The following is a 22,342-nucleotide window of genomic DNA, read 5'->3' on the forward strand; positions in this document are numbered from 1 at the left end:
TTTTCTGAAGTCCATCATATAAAGACAGGGATGCATTCATCCTCTTTAAGTGTTACAACCTTTCACATAAAGATACCTTTTCAATTTGATGGTTATCTTTTATATGCTGATACACTTATAACAATAGTTATTTCTATTGTTAATAAGTGCTCAGATATGTGAGAAAACATATCACAAATAGATGCAATGGTTCGAGACCTTTTCAAATCACTAAAACACACGAACACATTTTCCGTCGAAGATTTGCGTTGCAGCGCTCAAACGCGCGCTGCAGCGCGCCCGTGCGCTGCAACGCGCGTGCCTAGCAAAACAGACCCGAGAGGTCTGTTTTGCGCAGGCTGCAGCGCCCAAACGCGCTGCAGCGCGTCCGTGCGCTGCAGCGCGCACTTTTTCGCGCTGCAGTGCGTGCTTGCGTCAGCCTGCTCTTCCCAAATGTGTTTTAATCTAATTTTGTGATATCAAGATTGAGAGATATATTACAATCTCTCTAACATATATATGGTTGATCTATGAGTTACGACGACGAAATCCAGCGGTATTCATATCACCCTTAATTACGTACGGTAAATCATCTTCAATCTTCATCCACGCATTAGAAAATTGACCAGGGAGATTAACAAACAGACAAAACAAACCCTACCCCACAAACAACACAAAAATCTATAGCCTATCCAAAAAGCCACTCATAGGTATGTTTTCATGACATTCTTGGGAAATAGAAAAAAAAAAAAAAAAAAGGGGTCTTTATCTATGTAACAACAAAATGTAAATCAAATCCATGCAAGTGCAACTTATCTTTCTCCTCCTCATGATAACATCAATAACAATGTGAGGCTCTAATTCTCTCATCTCAATATCTCATGGCCCAAAGAAGAAGACTTTGTTAGAACATATCAGAAACAAATAAGAAAAAAGAGGGTGATGAAGAAGAGACAAGATCAGCCTCAAGATGGTGTTATTGATAAGCGAGAGCTAGAGATCATCAAGGCCGTGGCACAAGCTCGGTACAGCCACTCGGAGAGCTTTCGACCGACGAATGAGTTCGACGCGCGAAAGAGGAACTTCCGAGGCATGCCTTCAAGATTCAAGATTGAAGCAATGACCAAATCGTCTAATAATAGTATTGGCTCTTCTGCAAGTTCTTCTTGGGATTTTGGCCAATCCTTGTGGGACTCTTATGAGATTGTGACAGTCTCCAAAAAGTTAGAGACGGGTTTGGTATTGGATAGTCCGTTTTCGGAGATGGATATTGGTCCGGGTCGAGTCCATAGGAAGCGTAAAGAAAGTAAGAATAGTCTTAGAAAGTTGTTCATTCACATGTCTTCAAGGAGATTTAACGAGGCTAAAATTCCGCGGGATAATGATCATTTGTGACTTTCTTTTTTTGTTTTTTGGTGTTAATCTGAGCAGATTCTTGCTGATGTTTCAGTGTTCCAATTTTTAATTTCTTGTTAACTGAAGCTTTGCTTTGTGCTTTCAAGAAGGATAGAGAGTAGAGTCTCGGAGTTAATATAGAAGCAGAAGAATGTGTAAAATGAAGAAAGAAACTTTTCTTCTAAATTTTATATTAGCAAGTTTCAAAAATTCTGCTGGCTTGATAAATTTGAAGCGGAAGTAATTTTCTTAAATGAAGGTATTATTAAATAATTATAAAAATCTCTCAATCACCATTTCCTTGATGTATTTTCCCATGAAAAGTTGCAGTTTGATCATGGCTTTCCTTTCTATGTTTTTCCTTGCCTAATTAGTTCTAGGTACTGCTCACTGATGTGGCTGCTACTTAACTGCACATACATAACTGATAACACGATATTGAAAAACGGAAATGCCGTAAAAACGTTTCCTTTTCGACGTTTCGAATTGAGGACTCGTGAGGAATTTGTCTCCCAACAAGTGGAGTAAGCTTTACCATAGGATTCTCTCCTTATGTCACATATAATGTGAATGTGAGACACCTAGTTGATCTAGTGAAACGGGTATGTTATTCTCAGTATAATAATTTTGCATATGAAAGGTCCATCTGATTCCAATCAGAATTATTGCAGGCTGGCATGTGGACCCTTTAACACCCTGCAATAATAATCATCAAGTGCTCTAATACTAGGGAATTTGGTAAATGCAATATGAGAGAATTGAAAATTTTGACAAAAAATATTGGTACTCACTTTGTGTTCCTTTCATCTATTTACCAGACTAAAGAATATGTCACACTCTTTCAAAAATAAGATTATGTTAGTAATTAGTAATTAATATAATAAGTGGTTAGTGGTCTGTTATTAGGGTTGGTTTGTTGTGTTTGTTAAGCTAGTTAGTAGTAGTATATAAGGAATAGAAAGAGACTAAAGGGGAGGAGGGATCAGAGTAAACTGGAAAAACCTTTGGAAGAGCTAGCAGATCTTTCGAACGTCTGCCAATCTATCTTGTAATCTCTTTCAATTACTTCATCAATATAATTTTTCTTTTATGTTCAATTTCTCAATTCAAGTTCGGTTATGGTTTTCTCAGTTTACTCTGATCCCTCCTCCCCTTTAGTCTCTTTTTATTCCTTATATACTACTACTAACTAGCTTAACAAACTAATCCTAATAACTGACCACTAACCACTTATTATATTGATTGCTAATTACTAACATAATCCTATCACCTTCTTGTTCATGCCCTTCTTTGAATCTTTAACTTGGGGATCATTTTTGCACTTCTGCAAACCCCGAGGCCAGACTGCCAACTTGGCCTTGAAAAGTGAAGCCTAGGATTTTAGGGATCGATCGTCGTAGAATTCTTATCCTAGCTTGTTTTTCTTGTTTGTTCGGGAAAATTCGATGCAAAAATTATTAATTAGACCCTGATCGTAAAGGCAAAAAAGAGATGAAAATTTGAGAACTATTCGCATTTGAAAGTGAGAAAAACTCTGATCATGTCAACAAGCAAATAATTTCTGTGAAAGCTTCAACACCTATTTAAAACAACACTTCAGAAGCTAGCTGTTTTAAAAATAAATCCTTTGCACATACATAAACCAAAGATGAGTTTATACTATTGTTCAGATAAAAAAAAAAAGTTTATACTATTTTGTTATGCATCTTAGTAATACATGGCATCCTACACAAACAACCAGTAAAAGGCGCAGGCACTTGTACACATAAGGCGTGTTATAAACAACACGCCTAATTAAGGTTATAAAAACTACTTATTTTTGCCTGTCAAATATATAGCAGACCACAAATATATATCCATGACCAACAATATTCTAAGACTAAATTAATGTGCTTTGAACGTCTTCCACTTGCAGAGCTCGAATCCCTTTCGCTTTTGCTGGATAAAGCTGTTGGCTATAGCATTGACATCATCATCACAAACTTGGCTGTTCACAGAATTACCATTCATGACATAATTCCCATCACCAGCACCCGACTGCTGATCGTACTCGAAAACTTCAACCTTCTCCTGAAAATGAGGAGTATGCTGCTGCTTCTTCGTCACGTGGCTCTTGTTCTGATCATCTTCTTTACGATCTCGATCTTCTTCGCGAGTGTTGCCCATCGTCATCCTCGAGTTTCTGAAGAACATCGGAGCGTTACCGTAGCGCGGCACGTCGGTTGTCACAACGCTCGGAGTCCTCATCAATTTCGATATGTAGTCATAGTAATCGCTGGACGACATGTTTCCTCAATCGATCAGTTTTCACTTTGCAACTATGAGTGAAAACTTTTGTGAGTTTATAGGCATATGGATGCTATATTTTTTTTTTTTTTCCTTTATTCTTAAGTGATAAGGTTTGCATCTAATTCTTCGCCTTTTTTCTATTTCAGAAAATGAATTCAGATTTATGAAAAGAATAATATATTTGGCCAAAAAGGAGTTGAGCCAGAAAAGACGGAAGTTCCTTTCAGAGCTGATGTGACATGATCACATCCACGTATGGAGTTAGGAATATATATCAATTTTCTTCTAGAAATGTATAAAATGAATCTTATGCTATACATACATATGTATATACATATATATGGCCTTTGATCATGGTAAATGCGTTGGATAGATTAATTTCATGTTTTTAATGTTCTAAAAGAAAGTTAAATCTAACCAATTAGGATTAAGAAAGAAAAAAGAAATATGCATTTTGCAAGAATCAAAAGAAGCTCAATATTTCTTGTGAAGCTTTAGATGCTGACTGCTGATGGTGGATAGTCCTCATTAAACAAACCAAATTAATATGCCAATCTTATCTATCCATTTAATTATTTATTTTTCGTTACTTAAGAATAATCATGCCTAAGCCTGTCATTTTTATTTATAAAAACTAAAACGTCAATCGTTTTATTTGTGGTGACATTATCCTTCCTTTCTTTTCAGAAACAAAAGTATAGTGTAAAACATTAATATTAATGCGAAGGACAGAGAGAATTTAGAGACACGAATATAAGATTATGGTATCTATATTGTAGTTGCAGAATAAAAAACAAACAGTAAAATCTATCCTTGACTCCATCTAAAGATATTAGAGTTTAAATTTCTACCTTCAAGTTTTAAAAATAACAAATGCTATCCATATTTTTAGGATTTATCATATATACAAAGTTATGATGCCTCTTGAAACAAAACAAACGTCGCATGAAATGCGACTTTTTCTCAACCTTCAAATCAATATTCATTTATAATTTGAGCTTTTTTATCGTATCGCATTTTTATGAACAGTGAGAATATATGTTTCTGAATATTTGGTCAAAGTCATATTAAATTTTAAAAATATACAAGTTTAACATACTTTAAATAAAGATCTGATGGTTCAAACAAGAACTCTTCCGACACAAAAATAAATACGTGAATTCTAGATATTTATATAAATACAAGCTCACAGTAGCCCAAAAAAAAAAAAAAAAAAGTAAAATACAAGCTCATGCAAAATAAAGATATTCATTCTTGCTAGTAGTGAGTGTGGCCAACACAACATGGCATTGGCAGTAGCTACACGCACTCTATCTCCCTCCAAAACTCCAACCGCCATAACCACCATTTCCGAGTTCCCACAGAATCCCAAAACCTTAATTCTTCAACAATGCAAGACCACCAAAGACCTCAACCAAATCCACGCCCACCTCCTCAAAACCAGCCTCCTCCACAGCCCCGCCATCGCCGAAAACGTCCTGGAGTCCGCCGCCATTCTTCTCCCGGACGCCATGGACTACGCTCTCTCCATTTTCCGCCGTATCGACCGACCCGATTCCTCAGCTTACAATGTCATGATCAGAGGACTCATATACAAGAAGTCCAACCACGAGGCCGTTCTCTTGTTCAAGAACATGCTCGAAAACTCAGTCCAGCGCGACGAGTTCACGTTTCCGAGCGTCTTGAAAGCTTGCTCTAGACTCGGAGCGTTGAGCGAGGGAGAACAGATTCATGCCCAGATCGTGAAATACTCGGGGCTCAAGTCAAATGCGTTTGTTCAAAACACTTTGATTCATATGTATGCGAGTTGCGGCGAAATTGAGATTGCTCGGAATGTGTTTGATAAAATGCCGCGAAGACATGTTATGACATGGAATTCGATATTGACGGGTTACGTGAAGAACGAGCGTTGGGATGAGGTTGTGAGGCTCTTTCGGGAGATGCGAGAATCAAGTTTCGAGTTTGACGAGATCACGTTGATTAGTGTTTTGACGGCGTGCGGGAGAGCTGGTGATTTGGAGTTAGGAGAGTGGATTGGTGAGTATGTTGAAGCAAATGAGTTGATGAAGAGTAAACTTGCTTTGATCACTTCTCTGATTGACATGTACGGAAAATGCGGTCAGGTTGACACCGCAAGAAGATTGTTTGACCAAATCGATCGAAGAGATGTTGTTGCTTGGAGTGCCATGATTTCTGGTTATAGCCACGGGGATAGGGGAAGGGAAGCACTTGATTTGTTCAAGGAAATGCAAGAGGCTAATGTGGAGCCGAACGAGGTTACCATGGTTAGCGTGCTTTATTCCTGTGCTGTCCTTGGAGCTTTTGAAACCGGTAAATGGGTCCGTTTTTACATTGAGAAGAACAAAATGAAACTCACTGTTATACTTGGAACTGCACTAATTGATTTTTATGCGAAATGTGGGTCGATAGAAGGTTCGATCGAGGTGTTTGATAAAATGCCTTATAGAAATGTGTTTTCCTGGACGGCACTTATTCAAGGTCTAGCTAGTAACGGTCAAGGGAAAAAGGCTCTCAAATACTTCAAACAAATGCAGGAAAAGAATGTTGATCCTAATGATGTGACTTTCATTGGCGTTCTTTCTGCTTGTAGTCATGCAGGTCTGGTTGAAGAGGGCCGAAAACTTTTCATCAGCATGAGTAATGATTATGGCATTGAACCACGGATTGAACACTACGGCTGTATGGTAGATATCTTGGGACGGTCGGGTTTGATTCAAGAGGCGTACGAGTTCATAAAGAACATGCCTATCCGACCAAATGCTGTCGTTTGGAGGACGTTGTTGGCTTCATGCAAGGCGCATAAAAATGTCAAAATTGGCGAAGAATCGCTAAAAAACATTATCAGATTGGAGCCTGCTCATAGTGGGGATTACATACTTCTATCGAATCTTTACGCGTCAGTGGGAAGACGTGACGACGCAATGAGGGTGAGGAACCAAATGAAAGAGAAAAGGACCAATAAGACGGCTCCTGGCTGTAGCCTGATTGAATTGGATGCAGTAATCTATGAGTTTTTTGCCGAGGACAACAACGGACATCCACACTCAAAGGAGGTTTACAATGCAACTGAAGACATGATGAGACAGATCAAGTCAGCTGGCTACGTTCCCAACACGGCGGATGCTAGACTAGATGCGGAGGAAGAAGATAAGGAAGCGTCGGTGTCGCATCACAGCGAGAAACTCGCCATTGCTTTCGGTCTGATCAGAACATCTCCAGTAACTACAATTAGAGTATCCAAGAATCTTAGAGTGTGCACTGATTGCCACAACGCAGCAAAACTAATATCAAAAGTATTCAAAAGAGAGATTGTTTTAAGGGATAGGAACCGCTTCCATCATTTCAAAGAAGGGTCATGTTCCTGCAATGACTACTGGTGAATCTCAAGTATCTTTATGTCTTATAATTTCGAAATTAGAGCCTGTAGGAAATTTCCCATGGTTTAGTAAATTGTTTAAAGCAGAATTATTATTGAACCATTTTTTGGATGATCTCTTATGCTTTACTTTTCTTTCCCTTTGATGTGTATACTTTACTGCATTGTTGCAATTTAAAAACTCTTTTTCCTACAGTTTTAGGATCTTATCAAAATTAAATTAGATTGAAAAAGTATGTAGAACATACAGTGGATGTTTGGTTTACAGATTTAGAACTATAATTTAGAATTATTTTTTATTTACGTGTGTTTTTTGTGAGAAAAAATACTGTAACGAGCCACGAACCATAACACGAATTATCATACCAAACATGGCAACAGTTTTTGATAATAAATTTGCTAGTTGAAAACATAGACTTTTTTATAGTTCATTTTTTCAGGATGTATCAGAAAATCTCACAGTGATAATGTAGAATAAACCTGAAATATCTTGTTCTGATAAGGTTGCCAGGTAGTAGTTATCCTGGTCCATTAAGATCAAACAGAGGATTACATTGGGAAAGTCTTGTCTTAGAAACATGAGCACTTCTATTCAATTCCATTTAGTTTTTGTTATCTTATTACTATTTGCAATTGAAAACAAAAAAAAACAAAAAAAACAACTGTTGTACTTTACGGTGATATTAAACATTTTTCTAGGAACAAGGATTAGATATTCTTGATTCATATTCAACGCACATGGTTTACATGCAACCAATTTTTATGTCAATCAATTTAGCACTTGTATTGGCAGCCAAATTTCCCATCACTCTCCCACAATCCGTGAAAAAACAGCTCGGTGTTTTGTGACTCGTGCCAAGCCAACAAGGTAAAAGATGGACGGGGCCAGTAAAAAGTAGCCAAGTCATTTTTACCCAATCTCCTAAGCATTCCCATCCACAGTTTGGTGATAAGAAAAATGAGATTTTTCCGGTGAGGTTCTGTTTCTGTTTTGAACTGTCAGATATGTATCATTTATGTCAATTTTTGAATACTTTTTTTTTTTTGGATGTTATTTTGATCAGATATAACGTTCAGAAACATTCACTATAAAAGCAGCTAAGAATAATGGAATAATGAGAAGGAGAAAAATGAGTATGCATGCATCAACAGCATCATTTGATTCTTTGCTTACAAAAATTATACCTCCAACTTATAAATTTACAAGAAAACATGAGAGAGAAACCTTACTGTAAACTATCAGTTACTTGAAGTTAAAGATTGCCTAATGAGAGCTAAGCTCCTACAAGCTAAATCCAGCAGCATGAAAGATGCACTCGCGGTGTATTTTCACCTGATAACTGACCTTCAATGGCAATGCGATCGACTTAAACATTTACCATGTTATCAGAAGTTATCCAATTGGACTAAATCCTGTGATTTACTAAAGCTTCCCTTTAGACATTACTGCCCAAAGAAAGGGCAGAAGTTTACAATCTTCACTTCAACTATTTTGGGGGGTTAATAACACTGGTTGAAGCAGAAGAAAAACCCTTTTGGCTTGTCTTCCATATTTGCTTTCAGAGTCTCCCCTGTATCATCACGAACCGCCATCAATGAGCTTGTACCAGGAGACTCCGGTGGCAAGACGGTGTTCTCGGAAGTGAAAATCCGAGAAGGAATCACGGGTTCTGGAGGAGAAATGGTGTAAAGATAATTAAGCAGCATTTGGATTATTTGGCTGAAATTAGGCCGAGCATTCGCGTCCTCCTGCCAACATGAAGTTAGAATGGTAGCCAATTGCTCCGGAAGATCTTCAGCACTCGGTCTCACATTCTGAAATTGCAAAATAACCCTTCAAAGTTTCAGAAAAGTTTAGCAGTACAAGGAAGATTTCAGAGATTAAATAATCCGAACAAATGAAGATAGGAACATTGTATATAAACGAAAAAAACTTGATTACTTTAAAAGCAGCTGCATACGCCGCCTGCAGATTTGACATGCCTTCAAAGGGCAATTTGTTGTGCAAGAGCTCCCACAATACAATTGCAAAACTATAGGCATCCACTTTATGGTTGTAATGCTTCTTCTCTCCTTGCCTTAATGTAACAGTACTGTACAACTGCTCTCCAAAAAAACCAACAGCATTGACAGTATTTATGAGTCCTCAAAGGAAGGAAGGAGATTGAGAGAGATCATTTTGTGTACCTCTGGAGCCATCCAACGATATGTTCCTGTTTCTGCAGTCATCATCTCCGTTAATGACTCTTCTCTTGCTAATCCAAAATCCGCTAGTTTAACTGTTTTGTGATCCGCAGTCATGAGCAAGTTCTCTGCACCCAAAAACATCAAAACTAATAAGCAAATTAAAAAAATAATAATAATCAACATTTATTAGGTGTAAGCCTCTACTAGTCGAGAATTACGAGGTTATTCTAGCGGGACTCAGACTCAAGATGTTCCGATTTACGGCTCATTCCCACACCACTAGGCTACAACCGAGCGGGCATCATGATACGAGAAGGGGCGCGCTAAATGTATTTTGGTGACTTAAATACATGTTAAACCATGATTCTTATTGTATAGCCTAGCGCAGTACATTATTATAGGAAAAGTAAGCTATTTCTGAGCTTTTCCCAAAACCTTCTCCTTCGTCTTCTTCTTTCCTCTGCTTGTACATTGCTTTTTCAATATTCCATCCGCTCATCTATACACGACCACCTATGCTTTCATTATTCAAAATAATGTTAGGAAAAGAATATGTCATCCGCAGTTATGAACTCTGGCGTGGTAAAGCACAGGTACAACCGTACAATGCCAGCAATTAAAAACCAAAGAGAGTTAAGCCATGAGCAGTTGGGAAATTAACAACAATTGTCATTAATAATCTCTGACCGAAAAGAATCTGTCCAGAAGTACTATAACCATAACAAGATCAACCCTTTTTTGCATAAATCAATATGTCAAGATTCATACTCTTAAGAACACAAATATAAAACATGAAAAAAAAAAGAAAAGGAAAATGAGAGATTACCAGGCTTAAGATCACGGTGTATGATGCCATGAGAGTGGAGGCACTCCATGGCACGAGCAATATCAAGTGCAAAACCAACAGCGACACGAGTTTCTAAGCATCTTGGCCTCATATTCAACAGGTATTTACGCAATGTGCCACCCAATAAAAGCTCAGTAACTATCACCATAACCGGTTCCTTGCAAGCACCAATGAACTGTTGACACACAAGGCTTCTGCATTAATTATCTGACATTGACAAACAATAATATGATAGTAATTGCACCACCAAATGACCTCTTTTCTTTTATTTTCTATTCTTTTATTGTTGTTTTTTTTGCAATTGCATTTTCTTGCTCATTTGATAAGTTAAGGAGTAACTAAAAAATCCCACCTTGACTAAATTTTTATGTTGAACTCTGGACAACATTGCAACCTCTCTTGCAAACCTGCCTTCTCTTTTGGAGATTTCTTCTGGAGTTTCTCCTTTGTGAACAATTTTTATGGCAACAGTCTGGTTTTTGTATCTGAAAATAATCAAATGAACAGGAAATAAATAAATAAGCACTATTGAAGATTTATGAGGTACTGAACCTCACTATCCCAATGAACCCACTGAAAAAAAAAAAAGGGGATTATTTTTATGGAAATTGACAACATTATCTGAAATGACCCCCCAAAGAACAAAGCTTTTGGATATGAAATCTGAAATAAAATAAAATGCTAAACAAACCCCACAAAAGAATTAAGAAGAGAAGTGTCCCAAAAACAAGAGCTTTCGGAAAAGCACAAATCAGAAAAAAAAAAAACTTGTAAATCTAGATAGCATTCCACTCAATCAAAGAGAAATGGCATTGCCCAGAATTCAAAGCTAAGACAAAACTTTCAAATCTATAGAGCGAATCAATTGAAGAAGAAAGGAAAACATCAGAATCTGAAAAAAAAAAAAAAAAAAAAAAAAAAAAAAAAAAAAAAAAACTTTCTTTCCCTCGTACACTTTAGCATGAGCTCCTTCTCCAATCCTTGGCCCAACAAAGAGTTGCTTTGGATCAATAAGCCATTTTGCATCCAATCTGAACTCATCAGCTGAGTAAAATCTACTCCCAGATTCCATCTTTTTTCTAAACAAGAGAAAACTTCAATAACATCATGTATATATAAAAACACAAATATATGTAAATATATCTATCTTCTTCCACTAAACTTCAGTACCCATCCATCTCCATTTTTATAGAGAAGAAGCATGGAAAAGCTCATTAACAACATAAAAAGAAGAAATGGATAAGCTGACACACAACAACAAAAAATTAAGGGAAGAACTATACAAGACATGCTCTGAAGTAGTTTGTAGTAGTCCTAGTAGTCCTGGTGTTTTCTGTTCTGTTCTGCTCCAAACCACATCTCAAGAATGAAAAAAAGCCCAGAGATCAAAAAATTAAAAAAAGAAAAAAAGAAAAAGAAAACTCACAGGTGGATGGATTGCCTTATTACATGTCCTTTTGAAGAGGCAGGAGCATGAAAACTCACATGTTTCACCCAGAGAGGAGATTGTGACACCAAACTCCAAAACAAATAAGCCCAAAGCCCAAAGAGATACCTTGAAAGTTTTTTTATGGGGAAATGGGCAGGATCCCCCAAAAATGAAAACAGAAGGAGAGAGAGAAGTTGAGTTGAATTATATTAACTAAAGTACAAGCCAAAATAAAATACTACTAATAAAAGCTTCTTTATTGGAATTCCATGGCCCAATTATGGAGCTTAATTAAATGGGATCTTATAGTTTAATTAATCTAAGTGGACATTTTGATCTGCAGACAGAAAATCATGGAAGGGATCAAGTCTATGTTCAATTAAGAATCTGGGGTATGAGAGAGATAAGAGAGAGAGAGAAGAGAGAGAATTTGTGAATATTGTAAATTAGACTGGAAGTCTTAAACTAGTGAAAGAGCACATGAAAAACTGATCTTGTCAACATGAGGACAATAACAAAGTCACTGAATAAGAAATGCCCTGTACTAGTTAGTTTCTACTTCCTAGTTCCTAGCTTCTAAAGTTGCTTACTTTCTCCTACTTGTGTTTCACTTCATTAAAAGCCTTTTTAGGCTATATATATAGTCTTAGGTTTAAGGTAAAGGGCCAAAGTGTCATGATGATGTACGCCTAATTTCACCTTTCATACCACGTTACCAGTTACCACATTTTTGTTATCCACTTAGTGCAATTTGTTGAATAAACAAATATATCAATTTGTTGAATAAACAAATATATAGATATGTAATATTTTCCAAAAATAAAAATAAAAATCAACTTATTTACACATGTACCCTTTTGAGATTTAAAGTCAAATTCACCTTTTTTTTTTTTATGAAATTAAAGAGTTATAAAAGTAGAGGGTGACGTACTTAGATAATTTTGAGAAGACAAGAGATACTCATATATCATATAAATCCGTTATGAATTATTAGGTGGGCCTTGCCTCTCTACCAAATGACCGATAGTAATGCCAAATTCACTTGGAGAAATGTAAATTCTAACGGTAAGAATATGGGATTAAGGGGTTGCGTGAAAAAAATAAAAACAAAGAAAGAAGAAGAATAAAGAAGCAAAGAAAGAAAGAAAATGAGTAAAAGGAATGAGACTATATTGTTGCTTCTTTTTTTTTCTTTTAATTGTTTTTCCTTGCACCAAAACGTCTACATTGATAAGCAGGATGTTTATATCATTAGCGCAGTGCTTTATTGTGGAATATTCTACCATCATATCCGAAGATAACAATTTTAAGCTCATAATCACATTCTTAATTGGATTTGATTATATTTTTCTCATCCCACCAATTCTATTCATCATTCTTACTTCGCATCCCTCCTATCAAATCAAAGTGTTATAATAGTATAATTAAATTAAATGAAAATTATATCATATTAAACAAATATAACGACTTAATTAAAAAATTGAAAAAATAAATTACAGTAAAGTTTTTTTCCTTGTCCAACCAGAAAATCTCCTTAAATCTAGTACAGTTTTGAGGAAAAAGGACGGTACGAAACTTCTCAATGTCATTATATGCAAGTCACATCACAGTAGATTTCGAGCAATCAAACTCAGCACCCAAAGAGTTTAAACTTCCATTATGGTTAGGAATTCTGATAATTTGTTAAGTGGGATAATTTGTTATTGCCGCACGTTATCATTGCAAATCATTCCAAGTTCGGGATAGAATTAACCAATCAAATACTGATTCGTTTAGCAAATAATTTGATTATTCCATGAATAATCTGGGTCAGCAAAACAAGGCCATTTGGAGATGAGACAAGCAACAACCAACCACCAGCAGAAACGACCAGGCAATTCATGGAGCACAAGCCCTTGTCGACAAATTCACTTTAAACACAATTTTTTCAGAGTGGCTCTTCGAGGACACTCTCACACTCCTCACAAGTCACAACTCGCAACCCAACACACCGTGGGACCACTTACTCGCTGAGAGTGAATAAAAAATTCAGATTATAATGAAAGAGACATGATACACACACATATACATATAGTCATCTCTTGAATATTTATATGTAAATATTTACTAAAGCTGTTCATAACTCCATATCCACATGTACACAGTATTAATAAAGATGGCATAGTTCATAATCCAAAGTCCAAACCCTGCTGAAAACCCAGAAACCGAAACATAAAAAAACTACGTAAAGATGGTGCATAGGATGTTTGATTTGCCATGATTTATTTATGACATATAAGATGTCATGACACTTAGTAAGCATATTATATACTACGTGAACCATAAGAGCAGTCTTCATTTACGCATGCTTCTCCCCATTAACAAGATCCATCACCACCCTCTTGATACTTCCATTGTTCTTTGCCAGCAGCTTTTTGTTCGTTTCGGTATCACGGAAACCCTGCAAAATAAGGCATATGTTTAAAGCCTCTAATTATGAATAACGACGGAAAAGACAACGGACAATATTTAAAGACTTTGTCAAGTCTTAAAGCAGAGAACTTACCATATCCTCCAACTCCTCAAGGAGGGGATCCCACTCAGAAACACCGCATAGATCATCAACCGACTGCTCCAGATTGTACTCGTTCAAGCGCAAAATCTCCTTGTTTAGATCCACCTGCTTAAAACCCATGTCTTCAAGTTCTTTGAGGAGGGCCTCCTCAAAAACATTCTTTGAAGAGGTTCCTGCAGACGATGTTGTTGTATCAACAACAGGAGACAACGGTGCCTCATTAACTGACGACAATGTCACGTTGACAACCGGAGATGGTGCAGGAAAGGTTTCAGGCACAGGCGCAGGAAGAGGAGCGGGCACGGGCGCAGGCACAGGAATGGGCGCAGGCACAGGAATGGGCGCAGACAGGAGCACAGGCGCAGGCGCAGACGGGAGCACAGGCGCAGGCGCAGACGGGAGCACAGGCGCAGGTACGGACATAGGCAGGGGCACATATGCGGGTAGAGGAGGCATATAAAAGAGTCCATTATAATCCTTAGTCCAGTCAATAATAGGATACGACACAGGTGGCATAGCCCCAGTTACAGGAGAGGGTGAAACGGCCTGACCAACCAGCAAGCTTTCATCTATGGGAAAATTAAGCTCCTCATTTTTCGGCTGCTGCTCATTAATGGGCTTCTCTGGTTCTGTAACCCCATAAGAGAAAGGCTTGGTTAAGTTGCACTCCATATCTGTGTGAACATTCACATCTATGGCTTGAGGGCTTTTGGTGCCACTGCTGAATGCAGGCAGATCCGCAGTCACTGGGATGCCTGAGGAAAATGCATTGCTCATAGAAACATCAACCTGTGGAAATAAATACAAGAGAAGGTTATTAAATGATATAAGAGCAAGCACGTGGACTTTACCGAAAATTACACAGATTCAAGCATATGCTCCAGAAGTATAGCTAAATTATCACAAGGCAATGTTCTTGCAAGTTAGAAGATACCTGGATGAGAACCCAAACACGTTGTCCAAATTTCTGGCCAGAGGGAGAAGCCATCCTCCAGTAGGAAATGTATCGACCAGGATATTTAGGAGCAGTAAAATCAACAGCAACGTCAAGTTCACAGTCCACTGGAACACCATCATCAGGAATCTGGCATAGAATGAATATCAACAAAAAGTTCAAAACAAAACCAAACGTCCATGCAGAAACTAACAGACAAGGATGAAATCACAGAGAGCGAAACTTAAACAAAAAGCAATAACATTTAAAAGAGGGGGAAAAAAAGGTTAGACAGGACACTCTTATGGATACGTTGTACACACCTCCATCTCAGCTGTAAGAGTCCCGGAGAATCTGTCTCCCCCAACCCACACAAGTTGGGATCCTCGGGGCCACACTACACTACCATTGTTCCGCATCCGCCATATTTTGGTAAATGGGGTAGATGGAGCCATTAAGGTACCATCCGCTATGTTCACATCCAAAACGAAACGGCTATCAAGCTTAAGCTTAGGTCGACCAGACTTGCTCCCACAATTTCTCATGATATGAGGTAATGCTTGGGGTATAGCCCATGGATGCTGCAAAAAATATACATAATAAAATTTAAGACAATACGATAAATAAGCACAACAGACAGGAAAATTTACGAAGAATACACATACTTGCTCGTGTGTTCCCTTGAATGACCGAGGATGCCGAAACGACATTGGGCGGTCAATTCTGATGTAATCAGTCTCATTACCCATTTCTGAAAAGCAGATACTGCAAAGGTCATAGTCTTCTTTCCTGTACAATGGAAACATATAAAAACTTTCAGCAAGGAGTTAAACTATAATGTTATTGTTATTATAAAGACATATCAACATCAAGACTCAAAGCTACAAAAAGATTCATACACTTTGGACTTGAACCGAGGCCCAGTTATAGGATGAACACCACAGCTGTCACAGCGAATGCCTCTGTGAAAAATACCACTCATGGCTTCAGCATGGTTTCTTTTAACAGGATGGAAAGGATGGAATCCAACAGGAGGTCGAGCTTGATTATTGAAGAAAGGCATTCCAGAAAAAGGACATTCATTGAAAGGATTGTTGGGACCATCAGGTGCCGGGAAAGGCCCCGTTTTCACATGCTTGCTCGGAACAGAAGAACTTGCAGATGCTCCGCAACCAACTGACTTCCCTTTAAGATCACTGTCCATCTGCTTCTTCTCCTTCTTGTCGTCAAGAGGAGGAACAGCAACAGGTATGGATTTCACATCAGTAGGCTCAGAAGAATCACACTCGGCAGGAGGTTTATTGAGATCAACAGAAGGACGGACAGGATTAACAGTCACCCCATCTCCAGCAGTGCCATTTTTTACGTCCACCGAATTGGTTTTTGGCTCCTCCTGGCTTGTTTTGGGACTTGATTCTGGAGGTTTTGAACCTGCAGGAGCTGATGGAACCTCAGGGTTCACCGAACTGGGATTTCTTCTACTTGTCTCTCCAACAAACTGAGACAGCGGATCTGGATTGACGAAGGACAACCCAATCCGTGAGAGGGAATCAGCAAGATTAACAACAGCTGGACTTGTAGATGCAACCATTGAAGCCGAGTCACGAGAGAGCTTCAGAAGTTTCGACCTAAGCGGCTGCGGTACAGTTTTCAGAACTTCATTTGCAATGGAGGTCATGTTTGGCAACGGATGTTGATCAACTGGGGATCGTAAGGGGGTAGAACTTCCACTAGATCTAGCATAAGATCTACCACTTTTGTCATTATTCAACTGCACATCAATCCTCAAGAACTTCAGCTGCTGCCTCATCACATCACGTAGATCACCATCATCAACTAGTGTCACTACATCACCATCTTCATCTATATAGGTCAGAGTAATATCAGCATCAGGGCTAAGACTAAACAGACTTAAGACTTTAGCCTTCAATCCAAGCATGTCAAGATCCAGTTGTTCATCTTCATTAACTTGGGCATTGAAGCGTCTGAGTGTATCACCATACTTAACCTGTAAAATAAGCAAAGACATCAGACACAAAATTCGCAATACACAATACAGTAACAATTACACCAATAAATCCATAACTAACCCTAAATAACTGTTCCGGTAATGAAACTTGAAAAGGAAAAAAAAAAAAGTTTTTGACCATAAAATAATAACAAGATGTTCGACGCGACTATAAAGCAACATCGTGAATTTTTCAGAAGAAAAATACACATCATAATCCCAGTAAATGAAAGGCGGTCCAAAATACATGAAAATGGCCGATTCTCTTCTATTTCTTTCTATTCTCACAGCATATGAAGACTAGGTCAAATTTTCCACCTTTCAATTCCTCAAACACCCATATCCAAAACATTTCTTTTTATTTTCATATCCAAAACAGAACAAAGTTCAGCACTTTTTCACAAACCCAATTAAGAAACAGCAGCTAATTAAAAGCCTAAACAAAGTAAACAAACTTTTCTCAGCAAACAAACAGAAAACAGCCCCAAACCAAAAACAAAAAAAAAAACAAAACAAAACAAAATACATAAAAATGAAAGGAAAAATACATAAAAATGTCCGGTTATTTCTTTCTATTTTGGTAACTTATAAAGACTAGGTCGAACTTCACACCTTTCAATTTCTCAATCCTAAACAGAGCAAACAACGAACGAAATACACCACTTTTCTCACAAACCCAATTAAGAAACAGCAGCTAATAGTAGTGAAAAAAAAAAAAGCTCTAATTTTTTCAAATTACTTATAACAACAACAAAATGAACAAACTTTTCTCAGCAAGTAAAGAGAAAACAAACCAAAACCAAAACCAAAATCCAAACCCATGAAAGTTCCAAAAACTAGAAGAATCGCACCTTGATGACCATGGAAGACGCCATAGTTTCACCACCGACCCGAAGAAGCGTACCCGTAAGCCGCGAAACCCAAAATGTGCAGAAACCCTAAGCGAAGGTTAGAGAGAGAGAGAGAGAGAGAGAAACTGTTGGAAATATAAACGAGGAAATCGGAGAAGAAGGAAAGGGAAAATTGAAATCAGAAAGAAAAAGGAAAATCGGAGAGGATTATGATTATGATTATTATTTGTGAATTGTGATTGAGGATGATTGTGGGAAGGCTGAGAAGCGTAACCGTAAGCCGCTCTTTCAGCGCCTCGCTCCCGGTGAGTGAGAAAGGACTCTTAGGATTAAGGAGGATTTTGTTTGCGTGTTCGGATGTATTGGTGGATTTCCGTGGGAGTTTGTTTATATAGACAATGCTTTTGGCTTGGCGCTTAAGAAATTTCCTTGACTAATTTCTTTTTTCTTTTAATTATTTTGTTTTGTTTTGTTTGGTGGAGCTTCTTTAATAGAAACCTTCGAGTTTAAATTTTGAGTTTTTTTAGAGTAAAAATTTTTTAAAAACAATTATATTTAATTTTTTTGTTATAATAAAAAAGTTCTCACATAAATATGGGTTCGTTTTATACGAGAGTTTAAATTAAAGTGAACTAAACAAACCCGAACGACAATTTTTTATATTATATTCAGTTGTGGAATCCATTATTCCATATAATAAGGGTTCATTTCATACGAGAGTTTAAATTAAAGTAATTCTAGTTTTGATTTTAGAATCAGAATTATGATTCATGATTTTAGGTCAAATCATAGTTCTGAAATGAGAACAAGAATAAGGGATTTGAATCATCCAAAACCAATGGTGGTTTTAGAATCATGAGTGATTCATGATTTAAAACATTACATCAGAGTTCAAATTTTGAATCAGACCCATCTAAACTAAACACTGATTCTGGGTGAGTCAAATCAAAACTACTCTTTACTTTTTGTAAACAAACACTGGTATGAACCCATAATCATGATTTTAGGTTTAAAACTCTTATACCAAACAGTCACTAATGGGATGTTTGTTTAAAAAGTCTATCCCTAATTTTAAATCATGATTTTTAATTTTTTATAATATTTTTCTCTTATAAAAAATTTAAATTTTTAAAATTAAAATCATGAATCAGTCTGAACCATAAACTAAATGTCTCCTAAATTGTCCATCCTTTATATTTTTATACTGTGATGTGGTTAAATCATTCGGTCAAAAACTGGTTATACCGATTGAGAAGTTTTACCGAAAAAGGTCTCTATTTTGTTTTAGGGAAGAGAGCATTAAATTTCCTTTTGACTTTCTCCTTTTCTTTCTTGGTTTCTTCTCCACAAAGAAAAACGAAAAATATCCCAACTGAATTATTAAATAGCAGGTAATGTGTATGACGTCCTTTTTTATGATTATTAATATTAATTTAATATTGCTCTATGTTTTTTTTTTATATATAATGTTATCTTTGTTTTCTTTCTTTTATTTTGACAAAATTTGATTAGCAAAAAAATTTTATTTTATTTTTTGCTTTTATGGAATTGTTTTTCGTTTGTTAGTAATTAGAGTAAAATAGTAAACCGTCCCTTTTTTTAATTTTATGGTCTGTTTAGTTCGATGATTTAAGTTTTTAATTCGAGTTGAGATGTGACTTTATGTGAGAGCTTTTTATTATAATAAAAAAGTTAGATGTGACTGTTTCTGAGAACTTTTTACTGTAGTAAAACTCAAATTCTAAATTCGAATCGCTGAAATAAACGGAGCCTTAATGAATGCTATTTATTGAAAGGGTTAAAGTTTATTTACATCACCGATGCATAATTATTTTAGAACTAGAAATGGTTTTAAATATTTTTATAAAATACTTGTTGTGAAAAATCGTAACGCAAGTATACGCTATCGCAATCAAGTAATATAATAGTGAGTAAGAATATCGTCCCACGAGGATTGTTGTTTACTAATTACTGAAATTATATTAACCCTAATTTTATTTGAATCATTGAAAAGTGAGTTTATAAAATTAAGTAAAGTAAAACTAAAACAATTAAATAAATTAAACAATGCTAGCAATGGATGAAAATTCAATAGATTAAGATTCTAAGGTTTCCGATTTCACCAAATTAATCATGTTTAAGTTCCCATAATTCAAGAAAATTAACATTCAATCCTATACTGACAGCAATTTCTCTAAAGCAATTATTATTCTTTCTCAAGCAACAATAATATAAATCCAACAAGCAAAATCTACATCTCTGTCAGACTTCTAAACCTGTTGAAAATCATTAAGTGCAAGAAATTCAAAAGAATTGCACAAGCATCATAGATATCTCTATCCTATGAACAACTCATGGTATTTCAATTAAGAGCTTAGTTAATTATCACCTCTCAGTCTCTAATTAAATACAAAATTATGTAATAGTTGGCCAAACAATCACAAGCATTAAGAATAAATTGAAATACTCAGCATATATGGATTAAACATCAATTACTTACAAATAAGATTGAGAATTTGAACATTCATAATCCGGCTACATCGTAGCCCTAGAAAAAGGAATTAGTTCATCTCTAAACAAAATAAATTCCTAAACAAAGTCTTAATCATTGGAAAGAAGAGAAAAGAACTAGTTTGGAGTTGAATTGATGCGTCTCCGTCTTCAGATTTGAGCCGTTCTTCTTCTCTGTCCCAATTCTCCTTTTCTTCTCTTGAATACTCTCTCAAAAGCCAGCTGTCATTCCACAATCTAAAAGTCCCTTCTAATTGCCCTAGAATCATCTATTTATATGTTTCGGAGCATTAGGGTCAAAACGGGTAAGTTTTCTCGCGATTGGCCTTCAAAACGCGTATTTTCTCGCGTCGTAGCACCGCGGCGCTGAGTTTCTAGTGCTGTGGCGCTGTTATATAAAACCCCTGGGCGCTGCGGCGCTGTAATGGGCGCCTAAGCGCTGCCCATTCTACCCCAATGCACTAATTCCGTCGGATTTCAGTGAAATTTGTCCAAAACCTTCCAAATCGTAGACTTTCACCTAACCTTCAAACAAAGAATAAAAACACACATAAAAATTAACAAAAATCTCGAAAACAAACTAGATATTAAGTGTAAAACGATACTAAATGAGCGAGTAAAACTCACTCATCAATACTAGATGATATAATGCGCTACACTACACGCATATATTCAACGTATTATATTTTTTGCATATAAAGATTTAAATTTTCTTCAATTTTTTTATTGATTTAGTATTCTCTTAAGAGTTTAGTTTGACAAAAAGTAAAAAATAAAAAAACTTAAGTAGAGCGTAATTAAAAGGAAAACAAAGTTCATTAAAAAAAAAAAAGGAAAAACAAAGTTCATTAAAAAAATTTTAAAAAAAAGGAAAACAAAGTTCATTAAAAAAAAGGAAAACAAAGTTCATTAAAAAAAAAAGGGAAAACAAAGTTTTTAGTGGAGCAAATTAGAAAATAAATTATTTATGAAGAATATTATTTAAGAGGTTTATAAGGAAAAAAATATTTAGTTAGAGACATACTTGAGAAAAAAATAAGAATGAAAATACTAATGTGAGACTCAAGGAGACAATGGTATTTACCGATTGCTGGCCATAGTGCCAGTGTTAGCAATTGTATTTGGTATTTACAGATAAATACGGTATTTAGAGGTCGTAGGCGTCTACACCGATGTTGGAGGTCATATTTACAGATAAATATGGTATTTTTCCGTAGAACACTATAGTAGAATCAAAATCATAAATTTAACAGTACATATCAATGAGCAAGAGAAAAAAAATTCAGCTTTTCCGATCTAGTCCTTATGCCACCTCCCCTCTTGCAACGGCAACCTTCACAAATATTTACAGTGTCAAACCCCTTTCGCAAAACCTAGCGAACACTAGAGACGATGACATCAGGCTCACCCTCCTCCAGCGAATGCAACCTTTGCATCGTGCCGCCCAACCCTGATGAGCCTACACGCTGGGCGCTGCCTCATATCTGCGACCCAACTTTGAGGTCGTCCACGATCCATTCTCATAAAAAGAAAAAACATTTTTGAATAGAAACTAAAATCAACAAAATCAAAACTCACTTTTAAAGTCGAAATTATACAAAAAGCTAATCCAGTTTACTAAAAATCTATTTCGAAAAATTTTAAGATTTTCTTTAATTATGCAAATAAAATAATAATTTTGCATAAACGATAATGCCCAAAATCTTAGAACTATATGATTTTCACAATTCAATAATTAAGGAGAAAACATACCTTGATCCGTGATGAGTTATTGAAAAGACTAATCGATCGTAAGAAGATTTTTAAAAGAAACTATGGGCCTGTTTGTTTGCGTTTTCGTTTTCATTTTTCACGGTTTTCAAAGCAAAAAAATGAAAACGAGTGTTAAAAACGTGTTTGGTGTAATTTTTTTTAAAAAACAAAACCAAAAACGTTTTTGTCTTTTTGTGGAAATCAGAAAA

At 36.3% G+C, this 22,342-nt stretch overlaps 4 protein-coding genes across 6 annotated transcripts; 2 read left to right on the top strand and 2 right to left on the bottom strand.

Annotated features, from left to right (window-relative positions):
• The first annotated feature begins 796 nt into the window (after positions 1-796).
• LOC21385640 lies at positions 797-1,404 on the top strand. Its single transcript, XM_010104383.2, has one exon. It carries the CDS (start codon positions 922-924, stop codon positions 1,372-1,374), a length of 453 nt encoding a protein of 150 aa, XP_010102685.1. The 5' UTR covers positions 797-921; the 3' UTR covers positions 1,375-1,404.
• Positions 1,405-4,860: 3,456 nt separating this feature from the next.
• On the top strand, positions 4,861-7,120 carry LOC21385642 (pentatricopeptide repeat-containing protein At1g08070, chloroplastic). The gene has a single exon (XM_010104385.2). It carries the CDS (start codon positions 4,947-4,949, stop codon positions 7,062-7,064), a length of 2,118 nt encoding a protein of 705 aa, XP_010102687.1. The 5' UTR covers positions 4,861-4,946; the 3' UTR covers positions 7,065-7,120.
• Positions 7,121-8,163: 1,043 nt separating this feature from the next.
• On the bottom strand, positions 8,164-11,800 carry LOC21385643 (serine/threonine-protein kinase STY13). 3 transcript variants are annotated; one of them, XM_024169647.1, is made up of 8 exons: positions 11,544-11,800; positions 11,378-11,437; positions 11,036-11,173; positions 10,447-10,579; positions 10,074-10,269; positions 9,248-9,372; positions 9,003-9,161; positions 8,164-8,875 (listed from the first exon to the last, which is right to left on the bottom strand). In XM_024169647.1, exons 1-8 carry the CDS (start codon positions 11,567-11,569, stop codon positions 8,561-8,563), a joined length of 1,152 nt encoding a protein of 383 aa, XP_024025415.1. In that variant the 5' UTR covers positions 11,570-11,800; the 3' UTR covers positions 8,164-8,560. The 3 variants fall into 3 exon arrangements, with proteins under 3 accessions (XP_024025415.1, XP_024025416.1, XP_024025417.1); XM_024169648.1 differs by having other exon boundaries at positions 11,521-11,800; XM_024169649.1 differs by lacking the exon at positions 11,378-11,437 and having other exon boundaries at positions 11,521-11,800.
• Positions 11,801-13,588: 1,788 nt separating this feature from the next.
• LOC21385644 (protein NBR1 homolog) lies at positions 13,589-18,312 on the bottom strand. The gene is made up of 7 exons (XM_010104387.2): positions 17,871-18,312; positions 15,911-17,019; positions 15,677-15,800; positions 15,335-15,592; positions 15,012-15,161; positions 14,069-14,866; positions 13,589-13,963 (listed from the first exon to the last, which is right to left on the bottom strand). The coding sequence occupies exons 1-7, from the start codon at positions 17,892-17,894 to the stop codon at positions 13,862-13,864; spliced, it is 2,565 nt and encodes an 854-aa protein (XP_010102689.1). The 5' UTR covers positions 17,895-18,312; the 3' UTR covers positions 13,589-13,861.
• Between the last annotated feature and the right edge of the window lie 4,030 nt (positions 18,313-22,342).

Source organism: Morus notabilis, unplaced genomic scaffold (assembly GCF_000414095.1).
Source record: "Morus notabilis unplaced genomic scaffold, ASM41409v2 Scaffold1781, whole genome shotgun sequence".
In the NCBI taxonomy this organism is placed as follows: Eukaryota; Viridiplantae; Streptophyta; class Magnoliopsida; order Rosales; family Moraceae; genus Morus; species Morus notabilis.

Coding starts and splice junctions, on each gene's coding strand:
- LOC21385643 (XM_024169647.1), bottom strand. CDS start 11,569: ATGCTCCTGCCTCTTCAAAAGGACAT. Junction 11,174..11,377: donor ACTACTTCAGAGCATGTCTT/GTATAGTTCTTC, acceptor TCTCTTGTTTAG/AAAAAAGATGGAATCTGGGA. Junction 8,876..9,002: donor CGTATGCAGCTGCTTTTAAA/GTAATCAAGTTT, acceptor TTGCAATTTCAG/AATGTGAGACCGAGTGCTGA.
- LOC21385642 (XM_010104385.2), top strand. CDS start 4,947: ATGGCATTGGCAGTAGCTACACGCACTCTATCTCCCTCCAAAACTCCA.
- LOC21385644 (XM_010104387.2), bottom strand. CDS start 17,894: ATGGCGTCTTCCATGGTCATCAAG. Junction 14,867..15,011: donor GTGTTTGGGTTCTCATCCAG/GTATCTTCTAAC, acceptor TTATTTCCACAG/GTTGATGTTTCTATGAGCAA. Junction 13,964..14,068: donor TTGAGGAGTTGGAGGATATG/GTAAGTTCTCTG, acceptor CTTATTTTGCAG/GGTTTCCGTGATACCGAAAC.
- LOC21385640 (XM_010104383.2), top strand. CDS start 922: ATGAAGAAGAGACAAGATCAGCCTCAAGATGGTGTTATTGATAAGCGA.